General features: G+C 41.2%; 1 protein-coding gene across 5 annotated transcripts in view; it reads right to left on the bottom strand.

Moving 5' to 3' along the window:
* Nucleotides 1-23,436, bottom strand: part of SPSB4 (splA/ryanodine receptor domain and SOCS box containing 4) — a 93,651-nt gene that overhangs the window by 48,776 nt on the left and 21,439 nt on the right. For all 5 annotated transcript variants that reach the window (XM_075099245.1, XM_075099249.1, XM_075099247.1 and 2 more), the window contains exon 2: nucleotides 20,967-21,818. In XM_075099245.1, the coding sequence (XP_074955346.1) occupies nucleotides 20,967-21,660 (694 nt within the window). In that variant the 5' untranslated portion in view covers nucleotides 21,661-21,818. The remainder of the gene's footprint in view (nucleotides 1-20,966; nucleotides 21,819-23,436) is intronic.

The raw sequence follows: 23,436 nt of genomic DNA, 5'->3' as shown, positions 1-23,436 counted from the left end.
CTCCACTATCAAGCAACAGCAGGAATTCTGCCATGGTCTAATCTTTATTGAGGGCAGTTTTTAGGTTTACCTATAACAATCTGTTTTAAGCTGTTTCCATTTTAAGTTGTTGAAACTATTTTATAAACTGCATCTGACAAAAACTTGTTTTAAGTCTCCAAGAACTATTTTAAGCACTTAGTTGGTAATGGAAAACGTATGTGAGAAACAGAATATCAAATAATTCTAACAGTAGTATTTCCATACTTTATTTTAATCTTATTCATAGAGGCAAAATGGAAATGAAATTCACCTTATATGACTAGACAAACCAGTCCTGTAATCCCTGCTGCAACTCATATAACAGCTTCAGCGCTCTTCAAAATTATTTGACATTTTACTAAAAATCAAGTTACGCTCTCTCTCCCAGAGCCGCAAATTCACTTCTGTTACCTTTTGGCATTTTAGTCTTAATAAACATATAGCTAAATCTTGTATTTATTTTAATATACAAGGAAGCGCCAAATGAAACTTCAACTTTTTTATGAGCAGATAATTTTATTATAGTTTATTTAATGCTACTTTGTTTTCCATTTTTTGACATTTCATGTGCTGAAGGATGTAAGTGGACTGCCACATTCAACCAATATCAGTAGATCCTTTATTAATATACTTAATCCATTTTCAAACCCATTTATACTTTTTATTTCCACCTAATCTCAACTGCAATGATTCATAGGACTGATTTTTTCAATTTTTTTTTTTTTTTTTTTAAAACAAGGCATCTGATATTTCACTGGAACTCCTCAGTCTTCACATTTCAACACAAGACATTCCATAGTCACCTTCTCTGTGCCATTTATGAATGTATAGACTTTTTTAATATTCTCTGCAGTTATTTCTTTTTCAGGCTGAAAAATTAAGCCAAAACAAACCAGAGGGGGTGGTTTGTCACATAACAGGTGTAAGCTGCCACAATGTGCTCGGGATGCAAAAAGCTTACACAGTTCCACAAAAAGAGACTACAGAGTTTAGGAAGCTTAAACACCTACGCATCTGGCTTAGTCGTTGAAATCCAGATGATTAGAGGCTCAGGGATCACCCACACGAAATAAGGTTCACAAGAATCAGTGAACAAATAGGGAGCACCCTATAAGCCTGTTGCCATACTCTCCCTTAGCCAGCTATTACTTGTCATTAGTGAAGATTGGATACTGAGCTAGGTGGACCATCAGTCAGATCCACGATTGTTTATTCTTTCCTTGTGCAGAAGCCATGCTTTCCTTCTTATCCAGCCTACTAAGTTTTTGTATTTATTTAATTTAGTATTTATATACTAATTTTTTACAGCTCGGGAGAAGGTGTAGAGGACAACAGGTATGAACACCAAGAGCACCAAGTACTCAAGATACAAGCTCTCTACAATCGTTAACCAGGTTTCCTGTTCTGTTCCAATTCACATCATTATATTCACCCTTTGGATCACTCAATATTGACATTTTCATAGTATTAGCAAAATGCCTCCAGGATCTCATTCCAGGTGGCAACAGTTCATTGTTGACAGGAACTCTTCACACACTACATACAGGCAGATTTGCTCCCCTCACCCCTGTCTTCCACTGTGCATTACTGGGTACGTAACATCACTGAATTTCACCCACCACTTTATTATTCAGTAGTTAAGTACTGTGAGACTCTTCTACGACTCTTCTTAGAGTCCAATTTAGATTTATCTATTAAAAAATTTTGTGTAAATTATCGCTTCACCTTATTTTCCAGTTCATCATTAACATACTTGAGCAGAGCAGACCCCAGCAGAGATCTACTAATAATCTCCTTCCAAATTAAAATCTGACCATTTGCTTCTATCTTTTGTTGCCCGTCTTTTTTAAAAGTTCCCTAAAGAACTGTCCAGCTTTAACAATGTACAAGTTTCTTAGAAGGGGTGCTTTTGTCAGGTTCCCTGAAGTATCTGGAATTTCAAAGCCTAGTAGATTGCCCTCACTCCCACAAGTGTTACCACCTTCAGAGAACTCTGAAAAGCATTACACTAACTCCCTCCCATGAAACAATCACAGTTATCACCACATATATTCACCTGACTGACAATTCTATTCTTTATTACAGTTTCTAATAGCAGAAGCCCAAATTCTTAAATTTTTTATTTAATCTTTATCTGAACACTAGATCTCCAGCCTGGATCACTAGGAAGCAAAAACTGTAGGAGTTTCCCTCTGTAGTGGAACCTATTGTGCATAATGTTGACTAGATACTTGGAAATATACTTGTTTTCTCAGCTGGAACATCTAAATAATTTGAAAAGCACTGCAGAAGTAGGTCTGAGGCCTCAGTCGAGCAACATGAAAATTCCTGTAGTCTGAGCACAAAAATGCCAGCTGAAGTGCTGCAGAGTCTCCATTCCAGTGGTGAAGTTCTAATTTCATGCACTTATTAAGAAGGGACTGAACTCAAATTGCAATGGCTGAAGAGACACCTAAATCCTTCTATATGAAGCATCTAAAGCATTCATCAAGACCACCACTGCTGCCAGTTATTTTGTTCAAAACTATCATTGGAGTAAAATTTTAGCAGCAAATAGGCAATAAAAATGAATCCCTGGTCCCTCAGTAGCCAAAAGGAGGTCAATTTAACACTACTTTCAGGACCAACAGCACACTGCTGCTAATAAAGCCTCACACTGCAGAGCCTGTTAGAGCCGCGTGTTAACACGCTCACTGCTTTTCTGTAGCTGCGCTGAATTCAGAGGCTCAGCTGGCTGCATCGGAACAGCAAGGAGAAGCAGAGGCCAAGAGCAACCCAGCCAGCAGCGTGCCAGGAGGTTTGGCAACCAGAGCAAGAGCCAGCACTGGGTGGTACAGACCACCCGAGATGCCGGTTTAGTACAAGTTTGAGAAACAAGGCCAAAGAGGTGCACACATACCCTCGCAGCCCGCTAACTGCAAATCCCGGGACACAGGCAACTCTAAGGGACATCCAGGAAATGCCTATAGGGACACTACACTTAATGACTACACCGTCTAATGTACTTCAGGGCATGCATCTTTGTCAGCCTAATTAAAAGCAGAAATCATTTACTGTTCACTGTTTTTCCTGTGAGGCAGGAAACAACCAGAGACTGATGGCAAGAGAAGTGCCCCAGAGGGCACTGAATTTCCTACTACAATTACCTAGCAAAAAGGGTAGTAACGTCTTTGGAGACTGCTGTCTGCACCACATAATTATATGTTTAATGAAGCAGTTGGTTTCGCTTTTTCAAAAATAGATGCGTTCTATGAGAATTTCAAGACAGGCCCTAAAATGGATAAGAATTAAATATATGTATTTATTTATGTATTAATTATGTATTATTTATGTATTAATATATGTATTAATTTATCTTGATTGGCCCATATAGGGCATGGATACCTTGGCTCTGTCTGCAGAAGCTTATTTGTAAAATTATAATGCAGCCAAATGTGGAAGTCATCACCTAAAAACCAGATAAAGATCTGGAAAAATTACAGGTCTAATCCTGCTTAATCCAGAACATTTCATCCTTTGAAAGTGTCACGTAATACTGAACATTAGCCCTTATGTGAAAAAGGCTCCGCTTGCTTACCAATTTATTGCACTCTAAGTAAAACAGAAAAGCAAGCTGCCAAACCAAGTCAAACAGCCCTTAGGAAACCAACTTTGACACAGAAACACAAGCAAAACAGGCCCTTCCCAGCAACAGCAGTAAGAAGGTCCTTTAGTCAGTGCCTCCCCATCTACCAGCTGAAAATCCGTCTCTCTGGCAGCTTCTCATTCTGCAAGGTTCAGGTTAAAGAGTGCCCTACAATTGAATCAGTTTTATCGTGATTTTCGACATTAAACAAAACTAATGACTTCTTGATAAAGAAAATTATTGTTCTTTAAAAAATTTAAAATTTTAGAGTTAATTCAGAGGATTAATTCAAATTTAGATGTGTTTAAGATACATTTAGACAGCTTTGCACAACTGTATTTTTATGACTCACTCACTTGGCTTACCCCAATTTCTTCAAAGGTCATTTCTCACGTTACCTCAAAAGACTATTTTTAAATACAACAACAGTTGCAAAACAACTACCAGAATCAGCTGAACAGAGCCCATTTTTCAAATCACAGACAGCGATCCACCCAAGGGGTTGACTAGAGGGAACCAGTCAGCCCCACGCATTACAACAGCCACTGGTAAGAAAAGAAAAAAAAAAAAGAAGGGTAATTGTTGTAGGCGACTCCCATCTGAGGGGAACAGAGGGCCCGATATGGCGGCCGGACCCATCCCATAGGGAAGTCGGCTGCCTCCCTGAGGCAAAGGTAAGAGACATTACCAGGAAGCTCCCTAGGCTAGTAAAAGGATCTGATTATTATCCGCTAGTGGTTGTTCAGGTCAGCAGTGATGAGGTAGCTGAGAGAGGTGCAAAGACGATCAAAAGGGACTTCAGAGAACTGGGGCGATTGCTTGAAGGATCAGGAGCGGAGGTAGTGTTTTCCTCCATCCCATCAGTAGCCGGGAGACATATGGAATGGAACAGGATGTCCCATCTCATTAACACGTGGCTCAGAGGCTGGTGCCAGCAGTGGAATTTTGTGTTTTTATCATCATGGGGCAGTTTGCATGGCCCCAGGCCTGCTGGAGACAGATGGGGTTCACCTGTTGCAAAGTGGGAAAAGGATTCTGGCTCAGGAGTTAGCAGGCCTCATTGAGAGGGCTTTAAACTAGATACAAAGGGGGAAGGGGATAAAACCAGGCTTGCTAGGAATAAGCCTAGGGGTGGCATACCTGTGCTGGAAAAAAAAACAATAGATCAACTGAAGTGCATTTATACCAATGCAGGCAGCATGGGCAATAAACAGGAGCAGCTGGAAGCCATCGCACATCAGGGAAACTATGATGTGGTCACCATCATGGAAACATGGCGGGATGACTCGCACAACTGGAGCACTGCAATGGATGGCTACAAGCTCTTTAGAAGGCACAGGAGGGGAAGGAAAGGTGGAGGGGTAGCCTTCTATGTTAGAGAGTGCTTTGACCGTCTAGAACTCAATGACGGTAATGATAAGGTTGAGTGCTTAGGGGTAAGGGTCAGGGGGAAGGCCAATAAGGGAGACATCCTGGTGGGAGTCTGTTATAGACCACCCAACCAGGATGAGGAGACACATGAAGTACTCTACAAGCAGTTGGCTGAAGTCTCACAATCTCTAGCCCTAGTCCTTGCGGGAGACTTCAGCTTACCAGATACCTGCTGGAAATACAACACAGCAGAGAGAAAGCAGTCTCGGAGGTTCCCGGAGCATGTGGGAGATAACTTCCTGACGCAGCTGGTAAGCGAGCCAACCAGGGGAGGTGCCCTGCTGGACCTGCTGTTTACAAACAGAGAAAGCCTGCTGGGTGACGTGGTGGTCACAGGCTGTCTTGGGCTCAGTGACCATGACGTGACAGAATTTTCGATTCTTGGAGAAGTAAGGAAGAGGGTCAGCAAAACTGCTACCCTGAACTTCAGAAGGGCAGGCTTTGGATTGTTAAGGAGTCTGGCTAACAGAGTCCCTTGGAAGGCAGTCCTGAAGGGCAAAGGAGTTCAGGAAGGCTGGATGTTATTAAAGAAGGAAGTCTCAAAGGCACAGGAGCAGGCCATCCCCATGTGCCATAAGTCGAGCAGGCGGGGAAAGACGACCAACTTCGCTGAATAGAGAGCTTTGGCTGGAACTCAAGAAAAAAAGGAGAGTTTACTGCCTTTGGAAGAAGGGGCAGGTGACTCACGAGGACTACAAGGATGTTGTGAGGTTATGCAGAGAAAAGATTAGGAAGGTGAAGGCCCAGTTGGAACTTAAACTGGCCACCACTGTTAAAGATGACAAAAAAATGTTTTTATAAATACATCAGTGACAAAAGGAGGGCCAGGGAGAATCTCCCTCCTTTGTTGGATGCGGAAGGTAACCTTGCCAGGAAAGATGAGGAGAAGGCTGAGGTACTTAATGCTTTCTTTGCTTCAGTCTTTAGTAGTCAGACTGGTCATCCTCAGGGTTGTCAGGCCCCTGTGCTGGGAGATGGAGCTAGTATGCAGAATGAAGTCCCAGTTGTTGAAGAGTTGGCAGTCACTAACCTGCTCCTTCACCTGGATGTTCACAAGTCCATGGGGCCGGATGGGATCCACCTGAGGATACTGAGGGAGCTGGCAGAGGAGCTTGCCAAGCCACTGTCTATCATTTATCAGCAGTCCTGGTCAACCTCGGACGTCCCAGATGACTGGAAACTAGCAAATGTGATGCCCCACTACAAGAAGGGTCGGAAGTAGGATCCGGGGAACTACAGGCCTGTCAGCCTGACCTCAGTGCCGGCAAAGGTCATGGAGCAGATCATCTTGAATACCATTACACAGCACATGCGGGACACCCAGGGGACTGGGCTCAGCCAGCATGGGTTTATAAGAGGGAGGTCCTGCCTCACTGACCTGGTCTCCTTCTATGATAAGGTGACCTGCTTAGTGGATGAGGGGAAGGCTGTGGATGTTGTCTACTTGGACTTTAGTAAGGCCTTTGACACTGTCTCCCACAGCATTATCCCAGAGAAGCTGGCTGCTCATGGCTTGGACAAGTGCACTCTGCACTAGGTTAAAAACTGGCTGGACGGCCGAGCCCTGAGAGTGGTGGTGAATGGAGTCAAACCCAGCTGGCAGCCAGTCACGAGTGGTGTTCCCCAGGGCTCAGCGTTGGGGCCGATCCTGTTCAATATCTTCATTGATGATCTGGATGAGGGGATTGAGTGCACCCTCAGTAAGTTTGCAGATGACACCAAGCTGGGTGGAAGTGTTGATCTGCTGGAGGGCAGGAAGGCCCTGCAGAGGGACCTGAACAGGCTGAATACTATATGAGATTCAACAAGGCTAAGTGCCAGGTCCTGCACTTGGGTCACAACAACCCCGTGCAACCTTACAGGCTTGGGGAAGAATGGCTGGAGAGGTGCCTGGAGAAAAAGGACCAGGGGGTGTTGGTTGACAGCTGGCTGAACATGAGCCAGCAGTGTGCTCAGATGGCCAAGAAGGCCAATGGCATCCTGGCTTGTATCAGGAATAGTGTGGCTAGCAGGAGCAGTGAAGTGATTGAGCCCCTGTACTCTGGCACTGGTGAGCCCGCACCTCAAGTACTGTAGTGAGGGGCCCAAAACTGAACAGAAGGAGGACATCAAGGTGCTGGAACATGTCAAAAGAAGGGCAAAGTTAGTGAAGGGTCTAGAGAACAAGTCTTATGAGGAACAGCTGAGGGAACTGGGGTTGTTTAGTTTGGAGAAGAGGAGGCTGAGGGGAGACCTTATCACTGTCTACAACTACCTGAAAGCAGGTTGTAGTGAGGCAGGGGTCAGTCTCTTCTCCCTAGTATCATGCGACAGCACAAGAGGAAATGGCCTCAAGCTGCGCCAGGGGTGGTTTAGGTTGGATATTAGGAAAAACTTCACTGAAAGGGTTGTCAGGCATTGGAACAGGCTGCCCAGGGAGGTGGAGGAGTCTCCATCCCTGGAAGTATTTAAAAGAAGGGTAGACTTGGTGCTTGAGGATATGGTTTAGCGGTAGACGTGGCAGTGATAGGTTAGTGGTTGGACTCGATCTTATGGGTCTTTTCCAACCTTAACGATTCTATGATTTGCAGTTTAAAGAAAAGAAAAATGAATAAAAGATGTCTTACAGATGTCCACTCAGGAAAGGACAACATAGCACTCTTCTTCCCTGCTTCCTAAAAACCCCAGTATTTTATAATACTCACTGCAGAGAAACCAGAGAAACAGCATTACCCATACCTGCTCACTAGCTGGTGACAGAGCAGTGCCTCCTGCTAAATCAGAGAAAACTTTTCACACGAAGAGATACCATCTACTGGCAGCCTGTGGATTTCAGGCAAGCACATGGCCTTACTGAGCTCCACAGAGGATCAGAACATTGTTGTCAGATTAGCATTGGGAAATGGATTTACCATCTGCCTTTTTGGCTCAAATTCTTAATCCTAAAAGCTTGAAAAACAGGGATTCAGTTTTTTGGGGGTTTTTTTTGTACACTTAGTATGTGTTCTTATATTGGTTATATAAATGTGTTTTTCTTAGTACTGAGCAACTTCAAGTAGGGAGAAGATTTGATTACCATTTTCACCTGCTGTAAGAGCAGGTCAGTTCCTATCAAACATCTACTTTCATGTATTACCTCAAATACTAACCCTGCAGAGTTTGCCAAAAGCCTAACCTCTTTTTTAAAAATTAACACTGCAAAAGCAGTTGTGCACTGAGGAGAGAGTGTACCCAAAAGTCATTAAAACTAATGGGGTTTGGATCTGCAGCTTATCCTGTTTATAAGGGTGACAAAACATACAACAGGGGAAATATAGCAGATAATGACATTTGTTATTGCAAGTAATCGTCAATGATTGAAAAACAAACAACTGTACAAAGTGTTAACTGATCTCTCCCCACCCAATGATTATTGGCACACTTCTTGAGTTTTCATATAGTAGTCATCTTCTACCTGCAAAGGACTTCATCTTCATGACACTACCAAAAAATCCTTAAAATCAGAATGCTATCTATGAGTCAGTTAGGATCTGTGAATATAAAATGCACATACGTAAATACCACTTAATGGCAGATCTCATACTGAGCTATGAATATTTACATTTGCAAGTAAGGTGTTCTTTTCAGAATATTTGAAGGAAAACTGACATTGTTACCAGACACAGTATTTTGATGTTTTCTACCTAGAAAAGCAAACCTTTTCCCCATTTAAGGTAACATGCTTCCTACAACAGTTTATTAGGATGTCTTATAAATTAAACAGGTATGCTTAACGTGACAATAATTCAGAATAACGGGGACTAAGTGATTTAGTATACTATGGTAAAAGTGACATTTAGATTTTATGCTCACTAATGCTTCATGCACAAACTGTTTCCTGATACTTGCATTTTAAGGAAGTTTCTACACAGAAATCTGGGGAACAGAAAGCAGATGGTGGTTCCAGCTGACTAGTCTGATGAGAAGTTACTTGGAGCTCCGGGATTTGTTGACCAGTATGTTCAAGTGGGTTGCCGAGAAACCCATCCGCCACAACAGCATAATGGTTTTTCTTGCTCTGAAAGTAGCATTGTACATGAAACGATGGGCTACTTCCACAATATTGTATTCCCCAATAGAAAGTCTCCAACGACAGCAGCAAAACATCACAGGGGAGGCCCCAAAAGGGACACTTTTTTAGACAATTTTGGAAATAGTCCATCTCTAAACAATTTCTACTGTAACTCCTTCTCAGCAGTAAGCTTTCACCCATTAACTGCTCACGTGTGCAGCATCTCATATACACCCCCAAGCAGGCAGGTACACAAGACCCTGGACATCCAGAGAACCAGAACAGCAGCATATGGGTAAGAAGCAGAAGTACAGAACTGCTACTGCTCCACAGCCAGAGAAGCTGCTTAAGGCATAAACCCCTTTGTACTGAAGTCCAGCCCATCGTTCTGTTTCCCTCAATCTCCATTCTGTTTTAAAGACAGACTTATTTTCAGTAATATTTTGAGACTACAGCTTATATAGGTATTATGTACTAAAGGTGTTGGGAAAAAAATAGGCCAGAGGAGGCCTGGAAGTTCCTCTGAGTGACTCAGAAAAAAAACCTGCATTCTCAGGAAGCTGCTGTTTGCATACAAATGCTAGCATTTTTCATGCTGCACAATTTATCAGAGTTTCATTTCAGGAATGTTACCCAGGATGATGATAAAAGGCGATAACTATTTCTAGTACTAGTATTTCTAGTACATCAAGTTACATACTGGATTTTGAAAGCCTTAGCATCATAGACAATTTAGCTTCTGTTTTATTCTTGCTCAATGAAATGATAAAATGCCTTAAAACTTCTTACTGGTGATCCATTATACCTGGAAGTTAATAAGATAGTTAATAAAATAATAAGGGAAGTTTTAGAGGAGATAAGATCTGTTATGTAGAAATAACAGATTTAATTTTTTTAAGACTTACTAAAAAGTTAAGAAAAGAATTTTAGAAACATAAAAGTCCATCAGAAATTCATTTTAAAATATTTCAATCAGAAAAGTCTGCAGGGTTAATTCAGACTCAGATCCAGAAATATTAACAAGTCACTCATTTCTACTCAAATTGAAAAGTTCAGTTGTAAAGACACAAACAACAACAGACCCTGTGAGATGCCAATAGCACCACAGTGATTCCTGTAAAGTTCATACTGAAAACACAGCAAACATTTATCAAGTTCTTTGACTTATACAGGCTCTTGGTTTTACCTACCAACACAAGCAGTTACCAGCAGTCAGGGCACGGCTGTGCTTAACACCAGGAGGAGCCAAGTGAATTTTCACTCCCCACCACACAGCTGGGGGTTGGAATCTGAGCTCCTGTGTTCCCGCCAGAAAAACAGCTGACTAAAGTAAGAAAGGAAAGTAGGGGTGTTTGGTCATTCAGGAGCTTGGGTAGTCCCGACCTTTCTTTTCCATGTGCTACTTGGCTTACTACATCAAGGCTTATTTCTTTGTCAGAATCTTAGCATCTTTTAACCCTCTTACCATACTGTCTGCCTTCTCTCTTCCTTTTACGCGCTAGTGACTTCTTTCAAATCTGTTCTTTCAAATATATCTCCTTCAATCTTGCTGGCACTTCTCACTTTACCTCTTACTTTGCCTCCTCCCTTGACACACATTTCATTCTGTTGCCTGTGAGTCATCTGTCTCTCGTGATACTGTTCTTTGTACACTATAGCCCTTTTTCCCAAGGCCTGTCCCCATAACTTTAACATTTATATCTCAACCTAAATTAGAAGTAAAGCATGTGTTAGCATTACTTCCCTTCCCAAGACAAGAAAATAGCACTGAAGCTTGTTTCTTAACATAAAACCAATGCAAATTATGTTCCCTGAAGTCCCCATGCACCAGGTGAAGCTACCCCCCTTTCCCAAATGTGTCATGAACAAATTATTTAGAAGTACAAAAGGATTGGCTGTAACCAAATACTAATGTACACTTAATGGACTGCAGATTTTGCAGGATGTTTAAAGTTTCCCCTCTGATCTCTCTGAACTTTGGCCTCCATTTGTTTATACAGGCAGAGGCCAATAGGTCATACTACTAAAATCAGCAAATTGTTTACACATATGGCAAGCACACATGGAGCAGCAACGTAGTCATGGCTACAACCATACACAGCACATTAAAGCAATTGCTTTAGTTAAAATAACAAAGATACAGTGAGTCCACATACGTGACGAGGAGACCTTCCAGTGAATGAAACTCAGTGTTAACTAAGAAATTAATTGGCATTTCTTCAGAAGCCAATGCAGATGCTCTAGTCCAGTCCAACCCAAGTCACTCACTGTAGTAGTAGTAGCAGCCTTTGACATAATCGGTGTCAAAATTTTACAAATTTTATATGCAAGGGGTAGTTCAGCACTCTGGCAGTTAACACTATAAAGAGTATAAAAGTTTACAAAGCAAGGCTGGGAGATAAGCTGTCACTGAAGGTACATGAACTCCAAGCACACGCTGGGCTGCTTTTGTTTGAACAGCAGATTCTGATATGGTGCCCATGGCTGGATGATGCATTTCACCAGAGGCAACTTAATGAACAAAGAACTTCTCCCCAGTGAAAATACATTGTTTTCATAATACTTATGCTAGATCTAAAACTAAGATTTGCTGTTAAAAAAGAAATTAAGTGGTTAAAAAAGAAATAATTCGTAAGCATTTAAAAATGTTAACCTTTAAAGATCTTTTAAAAAGCCTCTCCAAACAGCATATTTTACATAATACAAATTACTTGGAAATGAGGCATTTTCAGAAAGAAGCGTAAAGCATTTCAATTTTGAAAGTGTAGACGGGGTACTAATATAATGTCACACTTTTTTTTGATGGGCAGAGGTACGCATTCTTGAGAGAAATTACAGGTGCTTCGCTTAAGAAAGTGCCAAAAAATAAAAGGTACACGCTAAAAGAAATTAGGGGAAGCACCAGGATCTAAAAGAAACTAATCACTTTGTCTTGTTTAAATGTATTATAGCTGTGAAGCTTGCTGAAACCACTGAGAAAAGGAAGCAATTCTTTTTAGCTTCAAGGTGCTGTATCAAGGGTCTGTGGCCTATTCAGTGGCATACACAGGAAGAATATTATTAAACATGTATAGTTTTAACTGAAAAAGCAGAAGCACGTCTTCTTTAAATTTCATGTCCAAACAATACATGCAGGCATGAATTCCCATTTGCATTGGAGATGCAGCATGCTGTAGAAATAAAAACGTCCATTGTGAGAAAATGCAACTGTGAATCCAAAACAAAAATTATCCCTTTTTAGCATTACCTACTTCTTCACTCAAAATACATTTTAGTTTCATACAAATCACTTTTCTGAGATAAGATAATTTGTTTGGCCAACAAGTGATAAGAAATCAGCAGAGACAGAGCTAATAAGTAGTAATCTTTTTTTTAAAAAAAAAAAAAAGGAAACCCAAGTGAAACCAAAACATCCGGCCCACATATATGCCAGGTCTGGAAGTTCATTACTTTCAGAAAGAAATGTTCACATAAAGCAGAGATATACTCTTATATTGTTATTCATCATATGGGTTTGACACATCTATGAAATTCACGTTTTCTTAGGCACTTCCATGGAGAATACAGGTATAGCTTTGACTAACTGATCTGAAGTAACACTGGATACCTGCCTCACTCAGTTACTTCCTGCCAAGTCCACTCTGAACAAGCATTACCAAAAATATTTTATCCAATGCTCCTAGTGAATGACCTTCCCCTTGCAACAGACTCTTAGCACCAACACTGAAGAATGTGCAACTCCAAACCAGTCGTGTAGAATCCCAGTCAACGTGCAGGTGGCTATACGAAACGCTCTGTTTCAAATCACCAACAGAAATCCTCTGAGGACTGTCATCATTTTGTCTGCTGTATTTCACCAACATTTAAAAATAGTGTTTAAACAACTGAAAGAGTCCTCGTAGTTCTTGTACATGAAGTTCAGTTGTGTCAATGACTTCTAACATAACATCTCCTCTGCCTCAGCTCTGAGTTTCAGTGCTGAAGATTGAAATGCCCTATCTCATGCTTCCAGGGTTGGAGGTCTTTCAGCAAAAATCAGGTTTGATAACAGGCCTGAAGACAGACCTGATCATCAGTCCCACCACAAAACAGTTTAAAGTAAAAGACTGAAGTTACTTAAATTCTCTGTATATGCACAAATCAAACGAGACGAGGGGGAGCTTTGATCCAGTCCTGTCCTCACTAGCAGGACTTTTCATTTGTTATCTTCAAAGGGCAACACAAAACTGAACCTGAGCACACAGAGACTGTCATGCTCCATCAGGTTTTCCCGCTGGCTGTCCCAGGAAACTACAAAATACATCAGCTCACAGACACAGAGGCCCAGGTAGAAAAGATTAACAGAAAAAACACTGGCAGAAAAGGAACACAAAAGGATGACTTGCAGCAGAACTTACCACCTTTCACAAGCGTGAAACACTATCTGGGAGAAAGGGGGACACAGTGCAGCTGAAGGCTGACGAGCTCAGAATTACAGCTGCAAGAAAGCAAATCCTGTTCTGCCACTTGCCAACTTCTGAGTGACTTCACAGCCTCAGCATTATTTTAACTCAGTGTTACTGCTGGGGCACCTTTTCTCTCATTTACACAGGGAGGTAGAGAATGCTGTCTCTACTTTCAGTGGAACCATCTGCAGAACGTGGCAGCATTTCTGGACATGTTTGTTTTCCAGCACATTGCCTGTAGATTTACCATAAAAATATGGTTTTTGCTATAATCTGAAGACTGGGATATAAATTGCCACTCACCACAATATACTGCAGGAAGACCAAGGTCTTCTCACATTTATCTTTTTAAAGTGGAATTTGTTCTGAGCCCAAACTAGAAATCAGGTTGCTATCTGCCTCTCCTAATACAAGCTACACTGTCTTTAAGGAAAGAAAAAAAGGCCATCCACAGAAGCCTGTTATGAGAGGAGGGAAGAAACTTCCATGGCTAGAGCTACAGATACAGTAGTATCTTAAGAAGAACTATAACTAATGAGGAAACTTGTACAAAATCATGGCCAAAATGGACAAAGCACACAGTTTTGGCAATAAATATATATTGCTGGATAATGTATTGCAGCAGAATCATTATTTGTGCTGAAGCTTGGATTTATGCTGCACAATGCCCAACAGCAACACAGATTGAGCAAATCCAAAAATAAATACCCTTTGCAAATTTCCATTTCTAATTCAAACCTGTGAGAATTAGTTCACACTGCTGAGCAAGTCCAACATTGTAGCTTGAGCAAACTCACCGAAGGATTAAGCAAGGCTACCAAATTTCTAATTGCTATTTTAGAGTAATAAATACAATATTAAACATGTAACTTTAGATTACAACATTCACTTCAATTTTGAGAAGAGAGGTGTAGTCGTTGCTTTTAAAGGTTCTTATTTCTTAAAAAGAAGGTATGTGGGAAATAAGTGGAAATGTAGTCAGAACACATTAACATGCATTTTTCCTTAAAACTGTCAGATAAGGCAGTTGCCGTGGCACCTTTATGAACCAGAGCAGGAAGAAAAAGCACAGGTATGTCAGGATGCAAATAAACCATAACACAGCTGTGGAGCACTGATGCTTATTCTTAGCCCTAGGAGCTACTGAAATTTATAGCATCATCTTATGTTTTAGGTCAATGATAACAGGATTCCCTGCTAAATAAACAAGCTAGACTAGTTTGTAAGGGAAAAAAACGGTTACCTGTAAAGCTAATGAGTGCCTTAGATTGCCTGAGGAGCCTCTGTCACTGGAGGTCTTAATATGTCAAAGTTGTATAAAACCAGACAAGCCTAATCTTACAAGAGTAGGAGCTTGAGAAGCTAGAGAAGCTCTTTCTAGCTACATACTTTTATAAGCAACTATTTGCTACCATCCTGGGTAATCAGATGATTCTCTGCATGATTACAATTAATTTATACAAACAAAAAAACCTATTCAACATTCACTCAAAAAGACCATTCACCACCATTACAGCTAAAGTCACACTCTTAAGACCGAAATGCCCTTCTTCTGAAATACTGACGCTGCACTTAATGTCCTACTGTTACCAGTAACAAAACCTGCCCTATCTGAAGTTAGGGCTGAGAAAAAAATTAGCTAAAACTTTATTATTAATTAGACTGTGGTAACATAAAAAAGAGAAACTCAGCTGGGAAAGAGGAAAGAAGCAGAAGGACTGAAAAAAGAAGAGAATCTTAGAGAGATGTAATGCAAAGACCACCAAGAAAGGGCAGGAGGTGACTGGGGCAAAAACCCAATTAACTGAGTGGCATATTCTAGTGACAACGTACTGATTTCAACCTGCTAAGAAAAGGCTGAGAATTAATTAGAAAGTGTCAATAAATTAGGATTAAGGGACAAGAAATGCACTTTACCCAGGGAAGGAGGGTGCATGTGGAAGAAGACTAAAACACCCCAACAATGAGCTATCTGATTCCTGAAGTAAGAACTAAAAATGCTGTTTCCTGTTAAATTATCTCAAAAGCTAAAGATTGCTTCTTCACAGCATTAGCTACTTAATTACTACCACTTCATCCTCTGATTGCATATCTGTAGTGAAAGTGCTTCCTAAGGTTTAGCAATACAGGATTTTCCAAGTGAATTATTTCCATTGCAACCTCCAGAGTAATGCATTATATAAATATCATGTAAAACAAGCAGGTTTAGATAAACAAAAAACCATATCCATTTAAAAATTTTAATTTAAAATCACCTGGGAGGAAAACCCAGAGAGCATAATGAGAGATTTCATATTTCTCCCAGCAGTTAACAATTCCGCGATTTAGATCTCTTTATGGTAAAAAGGCCTCCAAGGGGAAGAGTCCATATTTATAATTAGCATTTGTGATGTGTAAGAGACAGACCAATGCAAATTAAAATAAACTGAGAACAGTAGGAAAGAGGAAAGGAAGTTGTGCTTAACTCCATAGCTCCAAATGTGTTATTTTCACTTAGAAACATCACCCTTATTTCAAAACACAACCTTATCACACATGCAACCTAAGGTCTGAAAGTGATCCCAGGGTTAAGCTGTGGTCTTCTGCAAGGCTAAGAGCAAAAGGTTCAAACAGATCCCACATCCCAGACTTACCTAGGTGTATCAAACAGAGGGGATGTGCCCTGAGTGCCCCCCTCCACCGCCACCCCGAGGCCCTTCCCCACACTCGAGATGTGGAACAACCCCACGGCACAGGCAGCGTCAGCAGCCAAGCCCCCCAGAAGCAGGAGCCAAAGGGATCACCCTTCCCCCAGGCAACCCAGGGGCGGAGAGGGAGCGCAGGACCCAGAAACATGAACTCCTGTTCCTGGGCCTCTATGCAGGAGCAGGTATGAGCCAGCGTTCTCCAAACACCCTCAAGTTTTATGTTTGTGCCAGCTCGCTGCTGGCACAGCGAACAGGCTCCTGGCACATAGAAATAGGACCCCATGTTTGGATTATTGCTTTAATCCACCTATTCATTCACAGTAGGTAAATTCGAAGCACACAGACTTAGAATTTCTTTTGCCTTTTTAAGAGTAAAACATGGCTGTGCTGGACATCAGCCATTATTACCGAAAAGTTGGTTGGTCATCTTTACCCCAAAATCTTCCCAAATATACTCATCCCTAAGAAATAGCTTTGGAATTTATAACTAGAAATATATAAATTGATAGTAGTGGGGTGTAATTTTTTCAGTTATTGTAGTCTACTCAACATGATGTAATACAGAACTCAGTTATTTCCTTTCACATGCAATTTCAAGATTTTAGAGCTCATTTAAACACTCATTTATCCTTCCTTCATGCAAATGCACAACAGCCAAGAGCTCAGGCAAGAGTTTGGCAAGTTGTAGCTTTCTTTAAAATTGTCACGATCACACAGAGACAGCGTCTCTAATTAGGACGCATCGCACAACACATCCCAACCAGATGCTTCGCTCCAAGGCAGCGGCTGCAGCAGCCAGCACTGCACTTTCAGCAAAAGTGCATGTTACAGGATGAAGAAATTTGAAAGCCTACCAGCAGGCATTTTTAGAGATGGCCAGAAGGCCAGTGCTGATACACACCTGCAGATGTTTCTTCAAGACACTAGCGAGAGGGTGCTGTGCTGATGTATGCATGTGGCACAGTTCAAGACCAGCAGAGCTCCACAAACCATCCTGCCAGCACCCAATATTTCATGTCAACCAACTTGACACTATCAGACAAGGATGGATGGAAAAAAAAATCTTTCAGCATCCTCCTCCTGTCTCTTCTCTGCCTAGGAAGATATTAAATTCTAAATTTTGTACCTACGAGTTGCATTATCACACTCTATGTCCATGGATGACCTATTATTACTATTATATAGAGAATACAGACCATCTGCTTTGCTCTTCCACACTGATTCAGAACAGGGCTGAGTCGGGCCTGTAATCCACACTTCTAAAAAGTATTTTGACTTCCGGAAGTCAAAATACTGACTATTCTGTCAAGTATTTTTAAGGATAAAAATAAATCTCTGCATTCAACTCACCTACTACTGTTATATTGTCCTCCCACCACTTCTTTTAAACACGTAAGTACTAATGTATCAGTCATGATCTGCAATGGACATTTACACAAGTATTTCACGATTTCTCTGTTCTAGTCTATAGTCTTCAGGACTCATCAGACAACAGATATAAATAGCCTAGTTTTTTTTAAACATGTGCATACCCTGATGAAAAGAGCATCTGAAAAATAACATATAGTGCATTTATGTTATTTGGGTTTTTTAATTATTGCAATAGGCAGTAAGCCAGAAGTCTGATGTAAAATTCTGTAAAACTTCGGCACTAGACAAACATCAGTGCGGTAAATACTCATAACATTTGATCAAAGATGTTTGTCCTGGGAAGAAGTCGATGTGCTTATGACGAACACTCTCCATCCCGTCCCACTGCCTTCCCTCCCAAACCCTGACAAGTATTTGCAACTCAGTCTCCCAAATGCAAGCGAAAAACTGTCTTGTGAAAGTCACAGCACATCATCATGTGATGTTCAAAGTAGCTTCTGAAAGAAGAATACTCTGGATATCAGATGCAGCTGAAAAAGCTACAATTGATTTTAACTACAGCATTATTCTAGGAGCTATATCCAGAGCCCAGAGGGCACAAACATTCTTGATCTTTGACCTGCAGCCTTACCCTTCTACGATTCTGCCATCTATGCAGCAATTAACATACTTTGAAGTCTGCATCGTCTCTGTACCACTATGACATATGTTTAAATTCACTGCAGCTGCACAAGCCCATCATTTGATCCTTTCATTCTTCCATTCCTGCAAGCCTTTTGCTCTTTGCCAGGCAACTGAAATACATGGGCCTTTAAAGTATTCAGAGGTTTTCTATTTAAACAGCAAGTACTGAAAACACTAGAAGCCCCTGCAGTTGAGGTCTCCATTTGCTCTGTAAGACACCATATAAACAACCATTGCAAGCTGTGGAATGCATTCTGAGCAGTAACCGTCAATTACTAAATAGCAAGCTACAGGTCACTGTTTGACAGCACTGTTTCATGAACAGCTAAGTTACTACTGCCAGATCTACAAAAAGCTGCAATAAGCAGTATGAGATACTTGCAGGGAAGAAGAAAAAAAGAGTAGAATTTGTAAGGTTAAAAAAAGCAAGCAAACAACAACAAAAGAACCCCCCCATATATGTACGCTCAATGTATTTAAATTTGTGAATGCAACATGAACATCTTGCTGTTCAAGATCCATACCAATTTTCACAAGAACAAACAATTATAAAACCCTGTATATTAAAGTGCTGCGAGAGTGAACATGAAGAGTGCCACGACCAAACTTGGACTGCTACACAAGGGCTGGCTGGATAGAAACACTTCTGGCAGAGAAAGAAGGTGTTTGCTTTAGAGCACCAGATAAACTACTTGGGTTTCTTGAATGGTGTTTTTATTGCAGGACAGTAACGGATCAGTGAACATGTGATAACAAATGATGTGATTCCAGGATGTCAAACTGCCCCACAGCAAAGTGGCTTCAAACTTCCTCTTCACACGATCAGATTAACGCTCAGACTTACATAAAAGTTTAGTGTACAAGTTTACTTTTAGCTACGGGTTCACAATGAAAAAGAGAGACTACTTGGATATTCTCAGGGATAGTTTAGGAAGCTATCCTGTCTTTTCCAGCAAAACTATCCCACGAGAAACCGGATGGGAATTTTTCTCTCTGCCATCTCAGACCACAGCTATCCTTCTCTACTTCACCCTTTCTATTTTATATTTTCTATCAAACTTATTCACATCCTCCTGTGTTTTCATCTTTCAAGAGCTCCCTTGAGCAGCCTTGTGAAGGCTACAAAAGGAATGCAGAACGATTCCTTGTGTGGACGTGGTGGATCAAGCTGACCTGTACTTTGCTTAGTTTGGCAGATATTCCCAGTATTATAAAAACTGCTTTTGCGCACAAATATTCAGTTTGCAAAAGTGTCTCTCCCACACCGCTCTCAAAAAAGAAAAAAGTCAGCACACCACTCTGTGCAATGCCTGAGTAATTGCAAAAATACTCACGACCCTCCAATACTCGCCTGTACGAAAGCACTCAGGAAGCTGCCATTTAGCATCTGGCTATAATAAACTGCAGGGCTTCTGTGGATAAAGATTCTTTCCCCCAGTGCTTATTACAGATGTTTATGAAAACGTGATCTTGAACAAGGTCAAATTATTTAATCATGTTTCTACTCGGTATGTCAGATGTAAAGCTAATGAGCAGAGAATTTGACAGAAAAACTAGACCATCTCGTCCTAATTGAAAAGAAGAGTAAATTCCTTTAGAAATTACTAATTGAGAGGCAGGCGTTGTACACTTGCTATTATTCTCTTTTTACGAGACCAAGTTCCATTCATAAAGCCCAAAAATCATGAAAATTTTGTCTAGTCATCTATTTTTGTTAAATCTGTATATTCATATTCATGGTTCTGCCCACAGCTCAGATAATACAGTCAAACAAGAACAAAGCTCCATTTACTACCTCATTCAGCCTTCCATTCCCCAATTCACAGCAGCCGATAAGTTGACTGGGGATAACCGAGCATGACCGAACGTATGCTGTGCATGGACCTGGCAGAGCACACATCTTCCTGAGCAGTAAGAACTGGACAAGACCCGGTTCTGGAATTCATCTTCTGGTGGGCTACTACTTCAAGGTCACAGCAGCAACATGCTGCTCCTTACTACATAACTATTTAATTTTATATTATCCCTTTAAATCAAAAATAGCTAATGCTTATCCAAAACCCCATATTTCTGGAGAAGAAAATACCCCAAGAGTGCACCTTCTGATATCAACTAAGGAACGGAGCTCTTTCGGAAAAACTGCTGAGAGCAATATTTGACCTGAGCTCCCAGATTCTTGGGGATCCACAGCTGCTTCTGAAGGTCCTGGAAAGGCAGCTACAGAAAGGAAGTCTACTGGCCTGAATTCAAGTATGTTTATGCACACCATGTGAGAGTTCCCACTACTACAGGAAATTTTTACAGGATCCACAAATCCTATTTGAAAACCACAGATTTAAAACATATCCTCCAGTAAACAAGAGTTTTGCTGTTAAATATACCCAGGAAGTTTCTCAAGATCTTTTTTCTCAGTCTGTTCACTTTCTTTGGACACAGATTTCTTGCCACTGTGCTTGCCAAAAGGGAGAATATTTGATACAATCCATACTACCATTACAAGACACATAACTGATAGATGTTAGTTGTGGGCAGTAACTGTGGGACGCAGGCTACTCACAGTGGACAGTCCCCTCCCCCCAGCCCACTCTGTTCCCAGCAAAAGGATAAACAGAAGAAGTCCTATGTGAGAGAAGTTGAAAGACAGTGTAATTAAGATATACGGTAACACTTACGGTCAAGTCCGTTGATGTATCTCATTGTAATTTCACAGTGCCCCCAAACTGCACTGACTATGGGGTAAAGTTTTTTCCCTTTTAGTCCCCTGAAGGCCACTCCAAGATACTGTCCATCTACCATGAAGCTAAGTGTCCCTTCATCCATATCCAAAACTACCAGTAAGGAGTCTGGGAGTACAAAAGACTCATCCGGTTCCAAAAAGACAGGATATGTGACCCCAGGCTGGTTTTTACAATTGTGGTAGAGTTTGTTGCGTCCCAGATCCCAGCCCCAAGATTCACTATTGCTACCAACCAGTGACGTGTACCCCACCGAGTGCAGCGGAGCTTCGGCTGTAGAGACGCCCACCACAGCATGCGTCCCCCGTTGCCTCGTGGGCCAGTGGATTTGCCAGACATGCAGGCCTCTCGTGTAGCCGACTTTGCCCCGGATGCAATCTGTGCTTTGGGCAACTGGATGTCTATGAAAAGTCAGTTTATCATCTTCCTTTACAAATATATTCAAGGAGCGATCTTCATTGTTCCAAGCGTGTTTATACTGGACCTCCAGCTTGGCAGGGGGCATATCCAACAGCATGTCCAGTCGCGCTGGCTTGCAAAAATCTGGACCTCTCAGCTCTCGTTTAACAGGTCTATAGGGGGGCTCCCTCACATCCACAGACTTTATGCTCCCTGAGATTTTCTGGCCCATTGCTTGGCTGCAGGTTTACAAAGGAGAAAGAAAAGTTGACTTTGGCCCAATGTTACTTCATGAAAGCACTTTTACACTGAGCCAGTGATCTGACAAGCTGACTGGATTTACTTCTGTTTGGACCTTTTAGCAGCAATGTTTTCAGAGAAAAAACGCTCCTGAAAGAAAGCAGAAAGTTTCCAGTTAGTTTAAGAAATCCAACAGAAAACCCACAGCATATTTTTCAAGAACTTCTTTGCATCCCTAGTAGTTATTTTAAACACCAAAGCTGACAATTCACCACTTTTTGTTCAGTATCTTACAGTGCTAACCAGCCTGCCAGCAGGATACTCTGAGCCCACCAGCGTACAGAGTGCAGACAGTCATTTCCTCCAATTCATAATAGGATGCAGACGTTCCCCACCTTCTGCCCTTCCACCCATTTTGTCTGGCCAAGTTCACAGCAGTCCTGAAGAAGGCATACACTATTCCCCAGTGACAGCGATAAACTTTATGTTCAGCGGTAGCTTCACTTTCACTTGAGCTTTTGTTTCATAGTCTTAGAAATATGCATTATGTCAGAATCTCCTTTTATTTCTAGCTGTTCTCTTCCCCGGGCCCTGGCAACACAGGGCTTGAGCTTCTGTGCCATTATTACAACAAATGCAGCCAACAGCAAATGGCTACAAGTTTCAAATGCTTCCTTTTAACATACCCTGTCCTTAAATAAAAGAAAAAAAATAATCAAGCTTTAGGGGTTTTTTTAATAAAGGAGCTAAAAAAAGAGGCATTGAGGGAAGAGGAAACATGGAAGGACAGAATAAGAATAGCAATTTCAGTTCTTCAGTGGACTTTCCTATATGGGTAGCTACTACAGCAGGGTATTTCTTCATGCTACTGGACAGAAGGATAATCCACATTTTCTACATTGCAGTATCAGGCTGATGCAAAGGAGTGAAACCCAGTAAGACACATTAAGGGGAATACATGATATTTGAAATGCATTCTTTCTGTGCTTCCATAGACAAACATAGTAATGTAGCTAGAAAGGCTCAAAAGCACCCAGGAAAGATTCTTTGCAGCCTGGATAAGTTAGATCCATTCACCTTTTAGAGCTCAGGTAGAGTGCAAAGGGAAGCCAAGAACCTCTAGAAGTACTATAGGTATAAAAATGAAGACAAAGTCCTATAAAACTCAGGTAAACGATTGACATGGGATCAAATAAAGTATCTGCACCAGCTGACACACTTCTGTCTTCTAGCAAAATAAGTGCCAAGACCAGGAATGCTCAAATATAGCTGAGGAGACCCACTGCCCTGGTTTCAGCTCCGAGACAGTTAATTTTTTTCCTAGTAGGTGGTATACTGCTGGGGTTTTTTTACCAACAGAGTGATGAAGTGTTTCAAGAAGAAGCAAATATCACCCACAAATATCACTCTCAAAAGCCTGAAGAGACTAGGTGACAGCTCGTTTTCATAAAGCACCAAACAGCAGACAAGGACATAGATGTCTTGTAAAAAAACATCTTGCAAGACTTTACTTGGTAAGTCCCATGTCCTTCCTTTCAAAGGACTTCTACCCCAGATACACTGTCCCATTGCAAAGATCATTTCTGAAAGACAACAAGTGAGAAACATGCACTTACAATAAAAGGAAATAAAGAGAAGTCTAGGAAAACACCTGTAAAATTTACCATCTGACCATGTTTTAGATGTGAATGAAGTCCCTGTATTATTTACAACAGCGAATACCATGTAAAGTGTTTTCTGCATGTGTTAAATACAGAAATGAAACAAA

The sequence above is a fragment of the Phalacrocorax aristotelis genome, chromosome 7, assembly GCF_949628215.1.
Source record: "Phalacrocorax aristotelis chromosome 7, bGulAri2.1, whole genome shotgun sequence".
Taxonomy (NCBI): Eukaryota; Metazoa; Chordata; class Aves; order Suliformes; family Phalacrocoracidae; genus Phalacrocorax; species Phalacrocorax aristotelis.
Note: the sequence above shows the minus strand (reverse complement) of the source record. Positions and strands in the feature narration are given on the sequence as shown.